Here is a 19,116-nt window from a genome sequence, read left to right as displayed (position 1 = left end):
GGAGTGCTATGAAGGCCTTAGATGGTGCAAAGAAATTTCGCTTCTAACAAAAGCATTGTCTTTTTGGCTTTTGACAAAGATGGAATAATGATCACAACTTAATCAATTAGATTAAACAATAAGTTTTTCTTCATTTTATTACTTTTTCCAACTCACTTGACTAAATGTGTTAACAAAAAAAGTAGGGAAAATAAATTGTAATATCAAACATTTTAACAATGTAATAATAATCCTAGAAAATAATGAATATTTGAGTAATACATTTAAATATTTTATTGTTTTTAGTAATGATATTTTCATATAAAAATATATATTATTTTTACATTATTTACAATATTAGCAGTTGTTTTTTATATTATGATACAATTTGTTTAATCACACACTATATTTTCATAAATATAGTATATTATGAAGTCAAATTAAAATAATTACAATAACACCTTAAAATTTTGCTTAATTATTATAATCATTATTCTTTTATTAAAAGATTACACTCACTTTTCATTGTTTAGTTTAATACATTATAAATATATATATAATAGGGTGATTTATAAGATAAAAATATATATATAATTTCATTAAAATTGAAAGAATATTAATATAATTTACATTTATTGTTGTACATATAATAATTTTGGAAACAATTCAGTTGTAAAATAAGGCAACTTCAGCAGTTTTTATTCATCTTTTTGAATGACAACTCTGACTGTGACTATTGCTTGAGATGGACATTTTAAAGGTTCACGTGCTCTTTGTGTCTTATCTTAATGAGCCGCACTTTTTATTATCGGAATAAATTATCTTTTGGTATGAGAAATAAATTATCTCCTTATGACCATTAAAATTATGATATGTATTTTATTTAATCATTTTTTATAAAATTATTTTTCTAAAGTTAAACAAAATAATATAAATATTATATTTTATTGGTTAAATGAAATAAGATATCTCATGGTATTTTATTTTTACAGAGTTTTGACATGATTTTCCGTAGGCGGCTATGGCAGGCGTTGCGCGTATTGAAATTGCACAAGATTAGGCTCAACAACTTGACCCACTTACACAAGGATTTATTTGACAATGCTGGAGTCAACGATACAAATAACAAAACATCATGATGATGATTAAAATAACGAAATTGTTCAACACTAGGAATGCGATAATATTTGAAAATCAGATAGTCAAGAATGTGACTTCTTGCATAAAAAAGATTAAAAATAATATGAAACTTAAGCAAAAGAGCATATTATAATATCAAATTAATTTTTCAATTAGCCAGAAAGAGTTACATACATTTGTCTATTAAATGCAACCAATCAAATAATTAAATACCGTTATGAAAATAATATTAAGGCTTCCTTAACGTTTTTTTCTTAAAAATATTTTACTAATATATGAGTATATGATTTCGTTGTCTAATCCCTATAGTCCTATAAAATATCCATTAAAACGATTATGATTGAATCCACGTGCACAAAACAAAATTGTAATTTATGTTATTTAATATAAAACAAAATTTGCAGAGGAAAATTCAAAGCTGGAGTAGCTCAGTTGGTTAGAGCGTGTGGCTGTTAACCACAAGGTCGAAGGTTCAACCCCTTCCTCTAGCGGTTTTTATAAGTTTTTCCTCAGTTCCTTCTATGCAGATTTCCAATGTTATCATCAGTTTGTTTTCCATTTTCCATAAATATATTATATATATAGTGATATGCATTATTAGTATCAGAAACAGTCATCAGAGCACCCTCCCAGTTGTACATATATATACCATGATCGAACTCAACATTAGCAGAAACAAGGTTATTTTCCTACCACATGATGCTTGATTGTAGTTGTAGCTGTTGGCAGAATTTCACTCAGATATGAACTCTACACCTTAACTTGTGCTCTTTCAAATCTTATCAATTGTCTTATTGGAACCTCAGTTACCAAGTCTGAAGTTGGTGGCTGCCAAAACACTAGTACCACATGTGATCCATCAAGATTCAAGAAGTCCATTGTTCTTCACACCAATCACAAGCAAAAATGTCAAGTTCATGCAACTTATGATGGAAATATTAATTACTTGACCTTCAGAGATTGATTGAAGTTATGTGGCTCATAGCTGAGTTGGGTAAAAAGATATTGTTATGTATGGATGTGTTTTGGATCAGTATGGTGGAGGGAGCAGATGCTATATACTGAGAATGTGGAGTAGCTTAGTGACTTAGTCCATGACCAAATTTATAGAGGAATTTCCCATTGTAAAACCTGTAGAGGGAAATTTCTACTGCTTTTGGTTCTCATGTTCATGTCTATCATTGGCACTTTGATAAGCATATGATTGTGGATACAATGTAATAGGAGACCTACCACCTAACAATTAGCACTTCACAGTTATTGTCTAAAATAATTGTAGAGACAACCATGTAGTAGGCTAGGATAAATTTATTTTTTGCAAAGTGTGTCTGTTATGGATTCTCACTATTAGCTTTTGAGTATTTAATTCATTTGATAAATTAAAATCCATTGCATAAGTTTGTGACAAATTTCGTGGGACAAATATTGTTCCCTAATAAAGTCTAAAAAATGAATGTAGAATTTTAACACAACCACCACAACTGCATCAGTAGTAGCTGCAACCTTAGCTGATGCTGCAATAAGGTTCTGATTACCGCATTTAACATTACTACAACCAGATGCATAACTTACAGAATAAATGTACTTTTAACGTCCTTGTAACTTGTAAGGAGCTGGTGTAATCATAAATGTAGTGGCACTGGCATTAGGCCCAATCACGGCCAGTTTTTTATGCTAGTTTTGGATAAAATAGACATGTGTAAAATCATTACATGTGTTACTGTTCGTTATTGGTCAAAAAAATATTTAATTATTAAAATTTTAATTTAAATATATTTTTTCAACTAATCATAAACAATAACATCTAGAGTAATATACCTTTGTGGGACAACAAATGTGCTCCCGGAGTGGCCTACTATTTTTTCAGCAAAATTATTCCTTGCTTTGTAGTTTGAGTAGCATCTAGGGCCAGTTGCTGATTGTTTTTAGTGCATACATCAGATGGCACAAGGTTTGCAAATGGAAATGAGTTTGGGTCATCAAAGAAGCCCAATTCATTAGGACTATGTAATTCTATACCAAGGCCTCATCTACAATTTCCAAAATTCCTACAGCAAACATATTTTATCCACTATATATCTAATACCCAGCAGCCAAGAACATGGGGAAAATATATGTTAGAAACATATGTCTTTATTTTTGCAGGGTGCAACTACTTCTATTTAAGAAAAAGGAGCTACAAGACAAGCCTACACTACAATGCAACTAAAAAACAAAAAGGAACTACGCAATTTATGTATTGAATATTCCATTTCTTTGTCTTGATGTTATTTTCTCGGCATGATCATATCTAGAGGCTATTTATTCAAATGCATTTAGGAAATAGTAATGCAGATTAATTAAATGCATGTATGGAAAAAAAGTTTAATTTCAATATTTTTAACCAAAAAACTGTGAACTATAAATTAATAATCCCCCTTTAAACTATAAATTAATTACTGATACTACTTGGTAGGTAGGACAGCTCTCATTTTCTTATTCTGAAATTCTTTACATGTGTCCCGACAAAGATTTTTTAATAAAGAACATTCCGACAACATCTATGTTACTATAGTGACCATTGATTTTGTGGACCATGTGATTAGTGCCATTTATATAATTTATGTTGTTCTTCTCTTTGTTATTATATTAAGTAGCAAAATGTTGTGTCCTCCTAGGATCTGTCTATGTGGGTCATGGAGGAGTCCTTGTCAGATGGTATTGCGTGGAGAACGTCATTTGCTGAAAGTCTTGTTACTTTTCTTTTGGTTGCTTAGCCCTTTTCTTTATAAAGCAAAAAATGTTACAAAATTTCATAGTAGATTTTCTAAAGTTAACTGCATTAATAAAGATATAAAATGCCAAAATTAATAAATAATATGGTGTATGATACAAGTGAGAAGAAATATTATGATTGCTGGATTTATATAAAAATATTATTATGATAATACTACTTAGGAATTTGATATTTCCTTTATAATATTTTCACTAGATATGATCTTGAAGGAGAAATAAAAAGCACTAAATTTAATAGTATGTTAACATCAAATTATTTTTATATCCACTAATTAACCCTATTTTGTTCAAATAATTAAGTTTAGATATTCTAAGCAGAATAAATTTAAAATGATATTAGCCTAGAGGGTTAGGAAGCAAAGCACGAATCTTTCCTTAGTATTTTATTGTACTTAATACTATTTAACAAGTAACCAACTAACTTTTCCATGTCAAAAAATAAAGATTTAAGAAGAGTAGTGTTTTGTCACATTAATTTAGAAACTTATTATATGTTTCGATTTCCCCTTATTGGGTTTATCATTTTTATGAAAAGTTTGTTATCTATATAATATATTCAAATAAATAAATTAATTTTTTCAATTTATAATTTTACATATTTTAATCTAATACTTTAAAAAATCAATAAAACATTTGTTTAGTAATGTAAAGGTATATTAAACCTTCATATAGACCAAAATATCATTTATTTAATTTATGTGAGCGATATTTATTGAGAGAGTATTCCAAATATTAAAAAAGATTGATTTTTAAGTTTTAACCATAAGTTAAAAAATACTTTTGCTTATATAAAAAATAAATAATACTTTTATAATAAAAGTCAAATCTATCATAATCTTATTATATATGTATAGCAAATGAAACACGTGTTTAATGAGAAAGAAAGCGAGGGTTTTTCTTTGCGTTTCCAAAGTCTAAAGACTACGAGAGACTCATTTCTCAGTTTCTAACAAACAAAACTAAGTATCATAACATAACCTCCCACCATTTCAATTTTCCATAACAGCAACTTCAACACTATCCTTTTATTTTTTTAGCAGAAACTGAGAATAAAGGTGTAATTTTTATCGCTCATCGTTCTAAGAATTGATTTCTGAAGCGAACCCAATTTTGAATTCGGAAAACTCACTTCCCATTCCCAAAATGAAGCTTCGGGGACCTTCCTTCTGTTTATTCCTAGGGTTTATATTGCTTTCCTTTGCGCTTTCGTCAATGGCGAAATTCATGGTGGAGAAAAATAGCTTGTCGGTGACGTCGCCGGAGAAAATCAAGGGAAATTATGACAGCGCGATTGGGAACTTTGGGATACCCCAATACGGAGGTAGCATGACGGGCAATGTGGTGTTCCCAAAGGATAATCAAAGGGGTTGCAAGGAGTTCGATGAGTATGGGATTTCATTCAAATCCAAGCCTGGTGCTCTTCCCACCATCGTTTTGCTCGATCGTGGACGTAAGGTTTCTTTTGATTCCACCAATGTTATGTTTGATTTTGGGGTTTAGTTGGTTTTTGCTTTTTGGGTTTTTGATTTTTTAGGTAGCCTTTTAACGATTTAATTAGTTTGATTATAAGATTTTGTAGCTTATTTTGTTCTGTTGTAGATTTTTTTTATCACTTAGTTGATTGTTGTTAGCTAAAGTTGGTTGCTTTTGTCAGTGTAGTTGACTAGTTTCAGTGTCTTGCTGTTGCATGTTCATGTCTGCTTGGGTTAATGCTGTGACTTTTCTCTTCTTGTTCACCCATGTACACAGTTCTCAGTTTAGCTGGGATTGGATTCTTAATGTAACTTGATTATTTTGTTTTCAAAGAGTTATATGCTAATTAATTTGGATGAACTCATCAGATTCCAGATGTTTAATCCCTTTTTTGTTAGGTGGAAAACAGTTGTCGCCCTTAGTTTGTTTTGAATGGATTGATTATGTGGTTCTTTAGGTTTAACTTGATAGTTGCATACCTATGAATTTAAATTTGTGGTTTGCTTTTTCATGCCCTTGTGTGGGATGTGTGGACATACAAGAAAAGATAAAATTTAGAATTAGTATATTAGAGGGCATGTTGGAGAGACACCTACTGAGGAAAGGAGGCTTGGAGGGTAAATCACACTTAATATGGTACTGTCAATGTCAAGTGTCAAAAAGACAATAGAAGCCCTAGGCTTGATCCACGTAGTTGACCCCACCTAGTGGGAAAAATGCTTTGACCGTTGTTGTCGCTTCTGTTTTACATGTGCGCCCAGGTCAGGATTCAAGTATCATGCTATACCTATGTCTGACCAAGTCTTAAAATGTTCTCTTGGGTGTATTCTTAGTATTTTTTTCATGTGTTCCTTGCAGATTGCTTTTTTGCTTTGAAAGTCTGGAATGCCCAGAAAGCTGGAGCTTCTGCTGTTCTTCTTGCAGATGATAGAAAAGAAAAGTTAATAACTATGGACACACCTAAAGAGGATGGATCAAATGCAAAATATATAGAGAACATAACAATACCATCAGCCCTCATTGAAAAACGTTTTGGTGAAAAGTTGAAGAGTGCCATTAATGGTGGGGATATGGTCAACATAAATCTTGATTGGAGAGAGGCTGTCCCCCACCCAGATGATCGTGTAGAGTATGAGTTGTGGACCAACAGCAATGATGAGTGTGGAGTTAAATGTGATATGTTGATGAGATTCGTGAAGGATTTTAAGAGCTCAGCACAAGTATTAGAGAAAGGTGGTTACACTCAGTTTACACCTCATTACATAACTTGGTACTGTCCTCATGCATTCACATCAAGCAAACAGTGCAAGTCCCAGTGCATAAATCACGGAAGATATTGTGCTCCGGATCCTGAGAAGGACTTTAGCTCTGGTTATGATGGAAAAGATGTGGTTATTGAAAATTTAAGGCAGCTATGTGTTTTCAAGGTGGCAAATGAAACCAAAAAGCCTTCGGTGTGGTGGGACTATGTCACTGATTTTCAAATTAGATGCCCAATGAAGGAGAAAAAGTACAACAAGGAATGCGCAGATGCTGTCATTAATTCACTTGGTGAGTGAATCATTATTGCTTATTAATAAATTATTATGTTTTATTCAGTGCTCAATAATGATTTTGAAATATGAGTCTATCTGCAGGTCTTGATCTTAAAAAGATTGAAAAGTGCATGGGAGATCCAAATGCTGATTCTGAAAATCCCTTATTGAAAGAAGAGCAAAACGCCCAAGTACCAGCCTTTATAATTTTGTTCAGTTTATGTTATCATTGAGCTGATTGTGTAAGATTGTTAATTTGTTACGTGCTAACGTTTAACAAACTACTTTTTGTAGGTTGGGAAGGGAGCACGAGGTGATGTTACCATATTGCCCACTCTTGTTGTCAATAATCGACAGTATCGAGGTTGGTACTGTACTCTTCTTCTCTGATTGGTAGTGATATGGATTTCCAATTCTTACTTTTTTTTAAGTTTTTTCCCAGGAAAACTGGAGAAGGGTTCTGTTTTAAAAGCCATTTGTTCTGGGTTTGAAGAAACTACTGAACCAGCTGTTTGTTTGAGCAGCGGTAAATGCTTACTTTCTTCTTTAATATTTGAAGAACATGTTTTGGTTTACTTGTCAGTTCTGGACCTGATTAGTTTTGAATGGCAAACTTATCTTGTCAGATGTGGAGACAAATGAGTGCTTGGATAACAACGGTGGTTGTTGGCAGGATAAAGCAGCTAACATAACAGCATGCAAGGTATTTATACCGCCATTTTCTCATTTTAGAAGAGATTTTTCCTTATATTCTAGTGAAATTAACTATATAATAATCGAGTGTGGATTCCAGTTTTCTACATTCCTATTTACACATGTGAATATATTTCAGGATACATTCCGTGGGCGAGTGTGTAAATGCCCCCTGATAGATGGTGTGCAATTCAAAGGAGATGGTTATAAAACTTGTGAAGGTTAAAATGCAACAAAAATACTTTTCTGTTTTGCTTAAACACTATTAGAACTTTATCTAACTCTGCATTTTACTTGTAATTGAAGAAAAAGAAAAGGAAACTTAGTGCTTCGCGTAAGAGAGCGTGATGATTATTTAGTTTTAGAACATATTAGTTTTTAAAATTTGTATCTATTGTTTTAATCATCTAGTTTTTTCTGGGTTTGCAGCTAGCGGTTCTGGACGGTGCAAGATAAACAATGGAGGTTGCTGGCATGAAGCCCGAAATGGACATGCATTTACTGCTTGCTTGGTGAGTAGTGACTAAGATACGTGACACTCCACTCTGCTTGTTTTATCTCCTTCAAATCTTTAATGGTTGAAGCTCTATTGGTTTGTAAATCCATAATGGATGCTGAATTTTGATATAAATTATCATTGCTTCATAAACAGGATAATGGAAAGGTTAAATGCCAGTGTCCTCCAGGGTTTAAAGGAGATGGTGTCAAAAGTTGTGAAGGTGAAATATGCTTATACTGTTTTTTTATTTGACTTTTTTCCACGTAGTGACTCCTTGTTGTATTTTGATGTTATCTATAACAGTAAGGTGAGTACAATGTTCACCATGGTTTGTGGCCCATCAGAAAAACAACTTTTTTTACACCCATCAGACCATTGTTTGAGACCAAAATCCTGTTTAAAGTTTGATCACAACCTGACTGAAATTTTGCCAAACATGTAGTTTGAGGATGAAACTGCTATTCAACACTCTAAACTGGGGTTTGGCACTTTGCTTGCTATTACTATGACTGCACTAGCACATAAGGGGCTGTTTGTGAGTTGTTTAAGTGTATTTCATAGTTCTCAAGCTTCCCCCTTCTCTCTCTTCCCCTCCAAAACCCAACTCGCAAATTGACTCTAATACTGAAACCTGAATCTAATTCCTCCCTCTCCTTCCATCATATAACACATCCTTGTCATGTTTTTTTTTTCTACACCATTTTTCTAACCAATCGAGATATGAGAGCAATAGAAATCTTAAAACTTCAATGTAAAATTTACTTGGATAAACCATGTTTTAACTTCACCTCACCATTGAGGTTATCGTATAGTCTTCAGTCTTTTTACTCCTTTGATTTGACATTGTAAACTTCATAATAACTGGGAATGTTTTCATCGTAACTAAAAATGATATCCGGGGTTGAAATCTTTCTGCTTCATGCTCGCAGACATTGATGAATGCAAAGAGAAGAAAGCTTGTCAGTGCCCTGAGTGTAGCTGCAAGAATACTTGGGGCAGCTATAACTGCAGTTGTAGCAGGGATCTTCTGTATATCAAGGACCATGACACTTGCATAAGTGAGTTAAATATGCTTTGACATTTTCTTCTTACAATTGCATTATGTTTGATTATGCTTGTTTCCGTATCCCCTTCTTGGTTGGTATTTTGCAGGTAAAACTGCCAGTCCGCAGGGAAAATCTGCTTGGGCTGCTTTTTGGGTCCTTTTAGTTGGTTTGGTCATGGCTGCTGGCGGGGCATACCTTGTGTACAATTATAGAATAAGGGTAAGCTTTGTCTCATTCTCTCACCTTTGATTTTATTGGATGATGTCTTTAATTCTAAACTCAGATAACGTTGTGGCATGATACTGCTATGAGATCCATGAAATTCTGTATCAGCTGAGACCATATTGGAAACCGAAATATGAGAACATAACATATTTAACAGAAACGATGAGCTAGCTTGCCGAGCCAGCATTTTTTCATTCATTACTTTTGGCCTCTGTAAAGAAGCAAGTGATTTTTTAACAATTTACTGGTATTTTTGTTTGTTATGCAGTCATACATGGATTCTGAAATCAGAGCCATCATGGCACAGTATATACCCTTGGACAGCCAAGAAGGAGTTGTAAATCAGGTCAATGAAGAAAGAGCATGAAAGGACAAAGTTGCCATTCTCATGGCATAATCATTTATGATATGAAGCATGGCTGGGTGTTCCTTACCTGAACCTATTTGAGCTGTTTAGAATCCGGATCCAGGACCCCAAGTTACAGTAAATGGTTTAAAATGTATTAGAATAAGAAAAAGAAGTGACACAGATGCAATTTTATAAAACCTGAGATACAACGAATATTAACTATAAGGGTAATATGTACAATTTTTTTCAGGGTGTGTATGTTCACACCCTCATGATTGTGTGGCTCTGGCACTGTTTAGAAAATGATCTGAACTTTGAATTTAATGGACTGTATCATATGCACAATTTAATGGAATGTAGCAAGTTGCATACATGAAAGGGCTCTCATAACATTTAAGAAATAAAATCACAAGTTTCAGATTTTTTCTCTCCTTCTGCTTCTATTCTTTACACACTATATATATTCTAGGATTTCTGTAAATGCCACGTTTTGTTCTACACCTATGATTGTAAGACAAATTTGCCTGTAAACTAACCTAGAGAGGTCGTTTTATTTGTGGAGGCGCATGAAATTGCATTCCTTTGAATATGAGAAATTGAGAATTGTATCCATTTCTTTTCTTCTTCTTTTAGGGTCAAGATCAACGTTTTAAGGGAGAATCAACTTCAATTTATTGATAAATCAGCAGAAGCTGCTGTCCACTCCAAAAACCTGTTTGGTACCACATAGCTTTAGAAGCTAAAACAAATGAGCAGGAATATTGAGTACTCTTGGTGCATGACACAAAGCAAATTCAGTGAAGCTATTAACCAACATCTTACAATCTAAGAGAATATTTTCCAATTTATAATGCATCCTGGTCTTATTCAAAGAATCACAAAGGACATGATAATCAGAGTTGGCAATGACATAATTTGCACCAATTTCAATAATGGTCTTGAGCTCCCACCTGAGTACCATCCCCAAAGCGATTAAAAGATCCAGTTTCTGGTTCACGAGTAAAGAAGTAGCTAATTTGATTGAACCGTCTTCATCATGAAGGATAGCTCCCAAGCTGGTTTCACCATCTGGGAAGCAATGCTGCATCCGCCGAAAGCTTACAGCATGAATGTGGAGGTGGAAATCAATTGGCTCACTCAAGGATCCGCGACCGGTTAGGAGACTTGTAAACATGGCATAGATTCACATCGGACTAATCTTAAAGCATAGACAGAGTGATGACTTTTTAGCATGACTAGCTCACCCTGATTTGAGTACAGAAAATGAGCTAGCCATGCCAAAATGTCATCACTGATTTCCATTCTCAGAACAAATGTATGATTGTGAGATAGAGATAGTTAAAAAAATACACAAGGTGCGCTTGATTAATAGTCACATACTTAACAACCAGTTAATAAATACTCATGAATACAAAATAAACATAAAAAATTGACAAAATGGAACCCCAAGGTCTTAATTGCTGCATCCTCTTTCATTGCTATTATTATTTGTATCCTATGGTTGTTTGGTCGGGGTAAGATTCAGGTCTAGTCCAATGTTCATTCCATTGTAAGCAATTGGAGCGTACATCCATAGATCATCAGAGCTAAGAAGCTGATAAGTTGTGGCAAAACATGTATCAGTTACAATCTTTCTCAAGCTATAATATAGGAAATATTTATTAAGGACTAAGGAGGATCACCAACTTACCTTAATTTGGAGCTGTAAAAACTTCACATATACCACAGCTTCTTCAAGCATAGTGCTGATATCCACCTTCAATAACCAAACTTTACAATTTAGCCGCCTTTTGTTTGGTTAACCTTATAAAGGTCAGTTTCCAAAACATTTTTTAGCAAATTTGAGTTTTTTTAGATAAAGGTTTTTAGTAAAAATTCAACCAAATTATCATGAGAGGGATGTAAATTAAAAAAACTTATTCCATATTTTAGTCAATCATTCTTTAAAAATCTAATAGTTTAAATCTACTGAATAATTCAAATAATATGAATCATTAAATTTCTTAGAATAAATGGCTAAGATGTAAAGAAGATTTTTTTAATTTACTCCAGGACTAAGTAGATCTTTCCCATTAATCATAATCATATGATTGTCAAAGTGATTTAGTTAAGAAAAAATTGCCGAAGGAGCTCTAAGTTTCACCCAACCCCAATATATATATGGATTGTCATTGAGAAAGTTACCTTTGTTCCATTGGGGACTAGAGTTTGTAAAATTTTCAACCTTTCATTTATCCTTTCTCTTCTTCTCTGCACAATGATAAATAAAAAATCTCTTGAGATCTAATCCTCTCACATATTACAGTACATTGACAACAACAAAAGATAATAGTATTATTAGTATGGACTAAGGAAAAATGGGTATTTGAATGAAATGCACTTGGCAAAGCACATACTCTTGCATAAATACTTTGTGGATCAGTAGCAGAGCCTCTACTACACCTTGATTTTCCATTTATCTTGACATGTTTCAAATCTTTCGGGCTCAAGCTCAAGCTTGAAGACCCTTCTCCATTTATCTCCTGAGAAGCATTGGAATCATCCTCTGAGCAGCAATTGCTCAAGCTCAGCCATTGAATACCAGCATTTGTATCCTCTTCAGTGTTGCTTGCAGAAGAAGTTTTCTGTTTCTTCCTTGGTTTAACATTTCTCTTGTTCTTATGAGCCTACAAAATCAAAATGATCAAATCACACCAAATCAAACACATTATCATAAAAACTGCAGGAAAAGAAAATGCCTATCACTAGGAGCTGGAAATTTCAATAGCAACTGGTTTACGACTTTATTCGAAAAATATAAAAGAAAATGATTAGTCTTATTCTACCTCGACCGATCTCCTAGATCTTATTCTGGAGTTCTCTAGATTGCAGGTTATATCCTCTTCTGCTGGTTCAGAAACTAGTGCTTCTTCACAGTCCTTGTGAGCCTGCAAACTCTTGTCAGCAACACCTAAGTCTTCAATATTTTCATTTATATATTGGTTCTCATTCTCTTGATAGCTATAAGGGCTGAGTTTGTCATCCACAAAGGAGGTTCCAATAGGCACATACCGAGTGTTGCTTAATGGATCATTCAAGTAGCAGCTGCTACCACTTATACTGGGCAATATATTACTATTATGCAAAACATTAGCATTGGCAGCATTTTCAGAAAAATGTGAACTTTTATTAATGCCTGTAACATTCACTATTGTTGATTCATGGCCATGCAATGATGCACATGGAATTTCCATGTTGAAATTTTCATATATCTGCCCTGGAACTGAGTAGTTATCAAGCAATTGGCTCATAAAGTCAGCTTCATCAGCTGTGTACAATCCACTTAGGGAACTCCATTCTTCAACAGGCTCCATTTTCTTTCTTTGGAAGCTTATTAGAGAAACAAGGTCTTCTTATTATTGTAGAGAAGGTTCACTTTGTTTCAATGCTTGGATGAGAAATGAGATCAAAAGTCTATTTATGCCCAACAGGTACAAACAAATATAACACAGTGGATTGAATTAAGTGATATATAAAACAAGTAAATACTCATTACGGTCTCTCGAAAATTGAAAAATCTAAAATGGTCTCCAAAATTTATAAATGATAATCAAACTTGTACTTTTAGCATATTTTATAACACATATTATGAACTAATTTGATACAATTAAAATTTGGAACTATTTTGAGTTTTTCATTTTTTTTGATGGATTAAAATGAAAACAAAGATTAAAATAAGTATTTATTTTATTAAAAATTCTCAAATCATAATTGCCAATAATTACCTGAGGACAAAGTCCTAATATCACTATGATCAATGAATTAGATTATTTTTCAGTACTACAGAGATATTGTATTTTTTAAAGTTTTTTAGTTAAAAAATAAATAGAAATCTGACCCCTAAAATTTTGTTTTCTCCATTTGTGATGATTTTTGTCAAATACTGGATCCTTAGGGCTTGGTTGGGAGTTGGATTTTGGAGGGAAAGTGAAGGCTTGAAAGTCATATCACAAGTGTATTTCATGGCTCCCAAACCTTCCATTTCCCTTCCTTCCCCTCCAAAATTCAACTCCAAACAAACCCTTATATAATGATAAGAGGATCTCAACCCTATATTAATATGCACAAGTCGTTGATTGGACCACCTATAACTCAAGAGGACCACGCTCAAGTACTTAGTTCACAATAAAATATTATTAGTATTATGTATTAACAATCATACAGATTACCCTAAGGTCTGAACTCTGAAATATCCCCCAAGGTGAGAGAGAAGCACAATATTTAAGTATTTCTTAAGAGAAATACAATTGTTAATTGTGAGATAGACGTGGGGTTGATTCTGTATGAATACTATATATTTATATTATAAAAAATGTGTGCTGGAGTTAGACAACATGATAATGACATTAGAAATGAGAACGTGGTGATGAGTCTTTACATTCTAAAACTGGTTTGAAAACTAGCTAGACAGGATTATCTGCTAACTGGATTTTGTTCCCTTAAGAGCTGCTATAAACCTACCACATTCTCTTTAAGATTTCAACTAAGGTTTCAGTTTAGATTTTCAGACATACGTGGATGGGTATCATAACTGATTCTTCTGCTTCAGAGATTAGCCTAGGCATTTTATATGTTAATGTTGAGTTGGTAAATCAAGGCCATAATCCAGATATGCAGTAGTAGGTTAGAAATAAATCTTCAAAAAAGTTTATCAAATTCTGACTTGTGAGCAGTTATGGCAATGGAATGGACTGCAATATATTCTTGGTGACATAGTTGATTTTATATTTTTGTTAGAACACATATCCCAAAAAATTTATATCTATGTGTCCCAAGCCAATTATATTACAACAAGTAATAAATTATTTTTTTTCTTTTTTATTTTTATGATTTTTTTCTTATCTAGTTAATATTTTTTATAGGACTAATACACAATGAAACACTAAATCTTAAAGACAAGATATCTACATTTATTTTGTTGCATCCATCCAAACCAATGAGATCCTTATACTCAATCATTTAAATCAACATCAAAATTTTATCTTATGAGCATTAGATTTTAACGTACAAGTTGTAGTTTGTCGCTTTTTAAATATATTTGTGTATATTTGTTCAGTTTATACTTGTGGCCAAGTGTATGAATGACACAAATACTAGGAACATGCATGGTATAGTATAGGTATGTGGCTCATTTCGGCACATTTGTCATTTTCTTTACATATTATCACTTTCGTTAGGATACCTGAGTGAAATTAGCGAGGGTACCGTAACATTGGATTCAATCATTGATTAGGACAAATAAAAAAGGGAAAATTGAAATAATGTTTAATATTCACATTTTGGTTCAATATTCACATAATCGAATGAATATTATTTTCCTAAAGTTTTAAAATGAATAAATTTTATCCCAATTACATTAACAAACTGGTCACATTTTTATATACATCTTCTATGAAATTTTAATACTTATCACTACTGGAACACGACATAACAATTAGCTATGAGAAATCAGTTGAAGAATCCCACAAAACTAAACCTAAGATTAAAAAAGAGAATTAAAACAATACAATTCTGGACATAATCTGTCCATTGTACAGACTCATAATTATTCTCTCATTTCACGAGGTATTTTTTTGATGTTTTCTTGCTTTCATGTTTTTTCATATATTATTTTGATGTTTTAAAAATCTAATATACATTTACAATTTATTTCCCAACTATGCCCTTTATTTATTACTTACCTTTTCACCACTTATTTCTTTATTTTTTTCTTTCACATAGTTTCTAATGCTGATTTAATTAGGGTTATAATAGTCTAATTCTATCAGATTTTTATATTTCTTAAACCATATAACATGAAAAGAAATGGAATGGGGTGACTAATTATTATGAAAGATAACAAAACCACTGATTGGCTAAATAATTGGAGCATCTCCAATAGTTGGACTTTCATGTTTTATTGGAGTCATTGGTTGAGTTGTTTAGGACTTTAGGCTAGGCAGCTAATGTTTAATGATTGATTGGGTATCTTAATATCTTATTACTGTAATCGGACAATAATATATTATCTTAAAATATGTTTCAAATCAATAAAAATTTATTATATTAATTAAAAAAAATTAAATATTCATTATTTTTTTATGTTTTTTCTTCTTTATTATTGGTTTGGGACATGTTTTAAAACATATTTTGGAACAATAAGACCATTTTCCATTGCAATTACTTAATTTGTTCTCCGCCCCTTTATTAAATTTTTTACTTGATTTCCTTATCTTTCCTTCTCTTTTATGAACTGAGGATTAGTACAGTAAGGTGCTGCCAATTTTTCTCATAAAGAGCCACCAAACTGGGCATGTTTTATTGATAAATGCCGGCCACATTTCAGCAGGTATACAAGTGAACCCAACAAAAACGTGATAAAATGACAGTCTATGCCAATAAATTGATGTAGACTGTTTTTATTTTAGTCCAGGGAGACCCTACCCAGTGATGGGGCCTTAAGTGAAGGGATCCCCATAGGGGATAGTATAAGGAAGGTGAGTGCTTATAGAAGGGACTCAACCCTCACAATTGTGTACACATAACATAATGTTTTTTTTATACTACCAAAGGTATCTTCTCACCCTTTTAGGATAAGGAACTAATACACATAACATAATGTGGGCTAATGTTTTTTAATTACTTTGCCACATACTATAGACTATAGTCCTTTGGTTGTAATAAAGTCTAGTCCAATGTTGACTCCATTGTAAGCAATTGGAGCATACATCCATAGGTCATCAGAGCTCAGAAGCTGTTACATTAAATTAAACAATGAATTAATCACTTTTTTTTAAACCAATAAATTATCAATTTAGATGTAGACTAAGGTATTTTCTCAAATTGTTACCTTAATTTGATGCTGTAAAAACTTCACATATTGGACAGCTTCCTCAAGCATGGTGCTAATATCCACCTAAAATTCACCAAGAAAGAAAGCTTTAGACTTTTTAAGCACATTAACCAACTGTTTAGTAATAATTCAATTGTCATTGAGGGAAGCTACCTTAGTTCCATTAGGGACAAGACTTTGCAGTATTCTCAACCTTTCATTTATTCTTTCTCTTCTCTTCTGCACAATTCAAGAGGTAAAATCTTTAGATGCAAGGACTAGACTGATAATACAATGATAATAATTAATTGAGTTTGAAAAAAATGACCTTCAAAGGGGACTTACTCTTGCATAAAGGGTCTGTGGATCAGTGGCAGGAGAGGTGGTAGATCTTGATTTTCTATTACAATTGGGAGGTGTGGGATCTTTTGGGCTCAGACTTGGAGATTCCCCTCCATTTATCTCCAAAGAAGGATCAGAATCACCTTCTGAAACGCAGCTTCTAGAACCTTGCCTTTGGAGTCCAATACTAATTCTATCCTCCTCATTGAAGCTGCTCATAGAAGCAGATTTTGGAATCTTCCTTGATTTGGCATTCATCATGTTTTCTGATACCTGCATAATTAAATCATTATCAGAACCCTACCTAAGGAAATATATAAATAAAATTAGCACTAGCTAGCAAGTAACGAAGTTTTAACTTTGTATTGTTCTATCTACCTCCTCTATTGACCTCCTTGATCTTTTTTCTGAGTTCACCAGGTTTCTGTTTTTATCCTCTTCTGCATGAAAATTGTAGTCATTAAGAACAGGTTTCCCTTGATCTAAACCTGGCTCTTCATCACTGCTTAGTGCATTTATCTGTTGGCTTAAGTTATCATTCCATTGAAGAATATGTGGACTAAAGTTGGAATCTCCCAAGCAAATATCCATCGGCATGGAGTCAAAGTTTGATGTTGGATCAAAGGAGCAAGTTCCACTACTTGTAGTGGAAAAGATATTTCCACTATCAGCACTGGAGCTACTCCCCCCTTGGGAGAAATAGAAGAAATTAGTATTTGCAACATTTGAAGGAAAATATGAATTGGTGTTATTGGTGTCTGGGGATTCATGGTCTGGCCCTAAGGTGGAATTTCCACCAAGCAACTGAGTCATGAAATCAGCTTCTTCAGCTATGTTTAGTCCACTAAGAGAGCACCATTCTTCAGAAATCATCTGAGTGGATTCCATTTTTTAAGAAAAAAATTTGTTAGAGGGAAGGGTACTCTTCTACTAAGTAAGATAAGAAGCTTAGGTTTGTTTCAATGATTGGAAAAGTACAAGTATATTTATACCTAACAATACCTAAGGTAATGCCAAATAGGGTTTGGATTCAAGTATAGAAAAATATCTCCTTTGTGATTGGAAAGCACCATATACAAAATGTACTTATAATACCGATATACTATAAAATTTATTGGCACTAGTCCCTGGGTGGGACCAGTAATAAGTTGATATGCATTAAAATAGTATTCATCATTGAGTGGACTTAAAATTCCCCAATAAGAAGCGTTGGTTAATTATTGCTGAAAGGGAGAGACTTGGTACATGAGATCAGAGGACTGTCATTTTTTATTTTTGAGACGTGGGGTGGTCCCAAAATATGATCATATAAAAATGATTTGTGTTAGACAGAACAAATGACAATGACACTGTCAAACATTCTTAATACTTGTTTAAAATGTATATGACAAAGACAGTGTTATCTGCCAACTGAATTTCTGTGGAGTTAATTAGAAACCTATCAAGTTCCTTCAACTAGATATTCTGTTTTACTGAGATGGAACTATATATTCAACCAATCAGCATTCTATGTAACTAACTCACTCACCAATTAACATTCTATAGTTCTGCTTCATATCAAAGCATCTTACATTTCAACTATTAAAAAAATATGTTTGAAGGGCTGCTTGACAGTTTTTAATAGTTTTTCTTCTAATATTTTTAGGGATAAACCTCTTGTAAACTCAAATATTTCAGAAGTTTTTTAAGGGCATGGGACAACTACAAGTTACAACCACTACGGCAATACCCCTTTGTTTAAAACAAGTTATACATTTTTTAGATAAATTATAAGATGTTTGTTTCATATTGTTTCTATTTTAATTTTATTCTTTGTTCTCATAAAAAGTGTGTTTTAGATACTACAACAAAAACACACCGATTTTAACATTTTTAGGGATTAAAAATGAATATTGCATATGGTCTTAATTATAAACAAGAGAAATGTCAAGATATATTTTTTTTTCAAATATAAGCAAAATTAATAATCTTACAGTTTTGAATACCACTTTTAATAAATAATTTCACATATATCATATATTAAATAATAATTGTAATTATTTGTATGTTTTTTTATTAAATCAAAAAAATTATTTGTCATTTAATTAATTTCCTTAATATGTGTCAAAATTAGTTAAACAGCGTTATGAGAATCGGACCGTACTGGACGGTTTGACCAGTTTTGACCATTGACCGGACTTGAAAACGGCTCTGGTTTGCAGTTTTAATTG

The 19,116-nt window shown here is 32.7% G+C and overlaps 3 protein-coding genes, 1 non-coding gene and 1 pseudogene across 4 annotated transcripts; 2 read left to right on the top strand and 3 right to left on the bottom strand.

Moving 5' to 3' along the window:
- On the top strand, positions 1,537 to 1,610 carry TRNAN-GUU. Its single transcript has one exon. It is a non-coding gene; the product is annotated as a tRNA-Asn (tRNA).
- Positions 1,870 to 3,180, bottom strand: LOC109344754 (annotated as a pseudogene).
- LOC109346419 (vacuolar-sorting receptor 1-like) lies at positions 4,795 to 9,965 on the top strand. The gene is made up of 12 exons (XM_019585967.1): positions 4,795 to 5,344; positions 6,226 to 6,918; positions 7,005 to 7,093; positions 7,197 to 7,266; positions 7,345 to 7,428; positions 7,529 to 7,605; positions 7,735 to 7,816; positions 8,025 to 8,107; positions 8,248 to 8,314; positions 9,024 to 9,152; positions 9,247 to 9,359; positions 9,634 to 9,965. The coding sequence occupies exons 1-12, from the start codon at positions 5,038 to 5,040 to the stop codon at positions 9,730 to 9,732; spliced, it is 1,893 nt and encodes a 630-aa protein (XP_019441512.1). The 5' UTR covers positions 4,795 to 5,037; the 3' UTR covers positions 9,733 to 9,965.
- On the bottom strand, positions 11,039 to 13,155 carry LOC109344892 (transcription factor bHLH85-like). Its single transcript, XM_019583617.1, has 5 exons — positions 12,540 to 13,155; positions 12,111 to 12,380; positions 11,899 to 11,964; positions 11,405 to 11,470; positions 11,039 to 11,308 (listed from the first exon to the last, which is right to left on the bottom strand). Exons 1-5 carry the CDS (start codon positions 13,065 to 13,067, stop codon positions 11,210 to 11,212), a joined length of 1,029 nt encoding a protein of 342 aa, XP_019439162.1. The 5' UTR covers positions 13,068 to 13,155; the 3' UTR covers positions 11,039 to 11,209.
- Positions 16,344 to 17,873, bottom strand: LOC109344891 (transcription factor bHLH139-like). The gene is made up of 5 exons (XM_019583616.1): positions 17,285 to 17,873; positions 16,910 to 17,179; positions 16,739 to 16,804; positions 16,583 to 16,648; positions 16,344 to 16,486 (listed from the first exon to the last, which is right to left on the bottom strand). Exons 1-5 carry the CDS (start codon positions 17,792 to 17,794, stop codon positions 16,394 to 16,396), a joined length of 1,005 nt encoding a protein of 334 aa, XP_019439161.1. The 5' UTR covers positions 17,795 to 17,873; the 3' UTR covers positions 16,344 to 16,393.

Source organism: Lupinus angustifolius, chromosome LG04 (genome assembly GCF_001865875.1).
Source record: "Lupinus angustifolius cultivar Tanjil chromosome LG04, LupAngTanjil_v1.0, whole genome shotgun sequence".
In the NCBI taxonomy this organism is placed as follows: Eukaryota; Viridiplantae; Streptophyta; class Magnoliopsida; order Fabales; family Fabaceae; genus Lupinus; species Lupinus angustifolius.
The sequence above is the reverse complement of the archived record's forward strand: the minus strand, read 5'-3'. Positions and strand labels throughout refer to the sequence as shown.

Bases quoted from the DNA above. Each gene is read 5' to 3' on its own strand.
- LOC109344891 (XM_019583616.1), bottom strand. From the start codon at position 17,794: ATGGAATCCACTCAGATGATTTCTGAAGAATGGTGCTCTCTTAGTGGA. The intron at 16,649-16,738 runs GTAGCTTCCCTC...GGTGAATTTTAG, and splicing joins TTGTCCCTAATGGAACTAAG to GTGGATATTAGCACCATGCT. The intron at 16,487-16,582 runs GTAACAATTTGA...TTAATGTAACAG, and splicing joins TTTTACAGCATCAAATTAAG to CTTCTGAGCTCTGATGACCT.
- LOC109346419 (XM_019585967.1), top strand. From the start codon at position 5,038: ATGAAGCTTCGGGGACCTTCCTTCTGTTTATTCCTAGGGTTTATATTG. The intron at 8,315-9,023 runs GTGAAATATGCT...TCATGCTCGCAG, and splicing joins TGGTGTCAAAAGTTGTGAAG to ACATTGATGAATGCAAAGAG. The intron at 9,360-9,633 runs GTAAGCTTTGTC...TTTGTTATGCAG, and splicing joins TGTACAATTATAGAATAAGG to TCATACATGGATTCTGAAAT.
- LOC109344892 (XM_019583617.1), bottom strand. From the start codon at position 13,067: ATGGAGCCTGTTGAAGAATGGAGTTCCCTAAGTGGATTGTACACAGCT. The intron at 11,965-12,110 runs GTATGTGCTTTG...ATCATTGTGCAG, and splicing joins CACAAAGTATTTATGCAAGA to AGAAGAAGAGAAAGGATAAA. The intron at 11,309-11,404 runs GTAAGTTGGTGA...ACAACTTATCAG, and splicing joins TTTTACAGCTCCAAATTAAG to CTTCTTAGCTCTGATGATCT.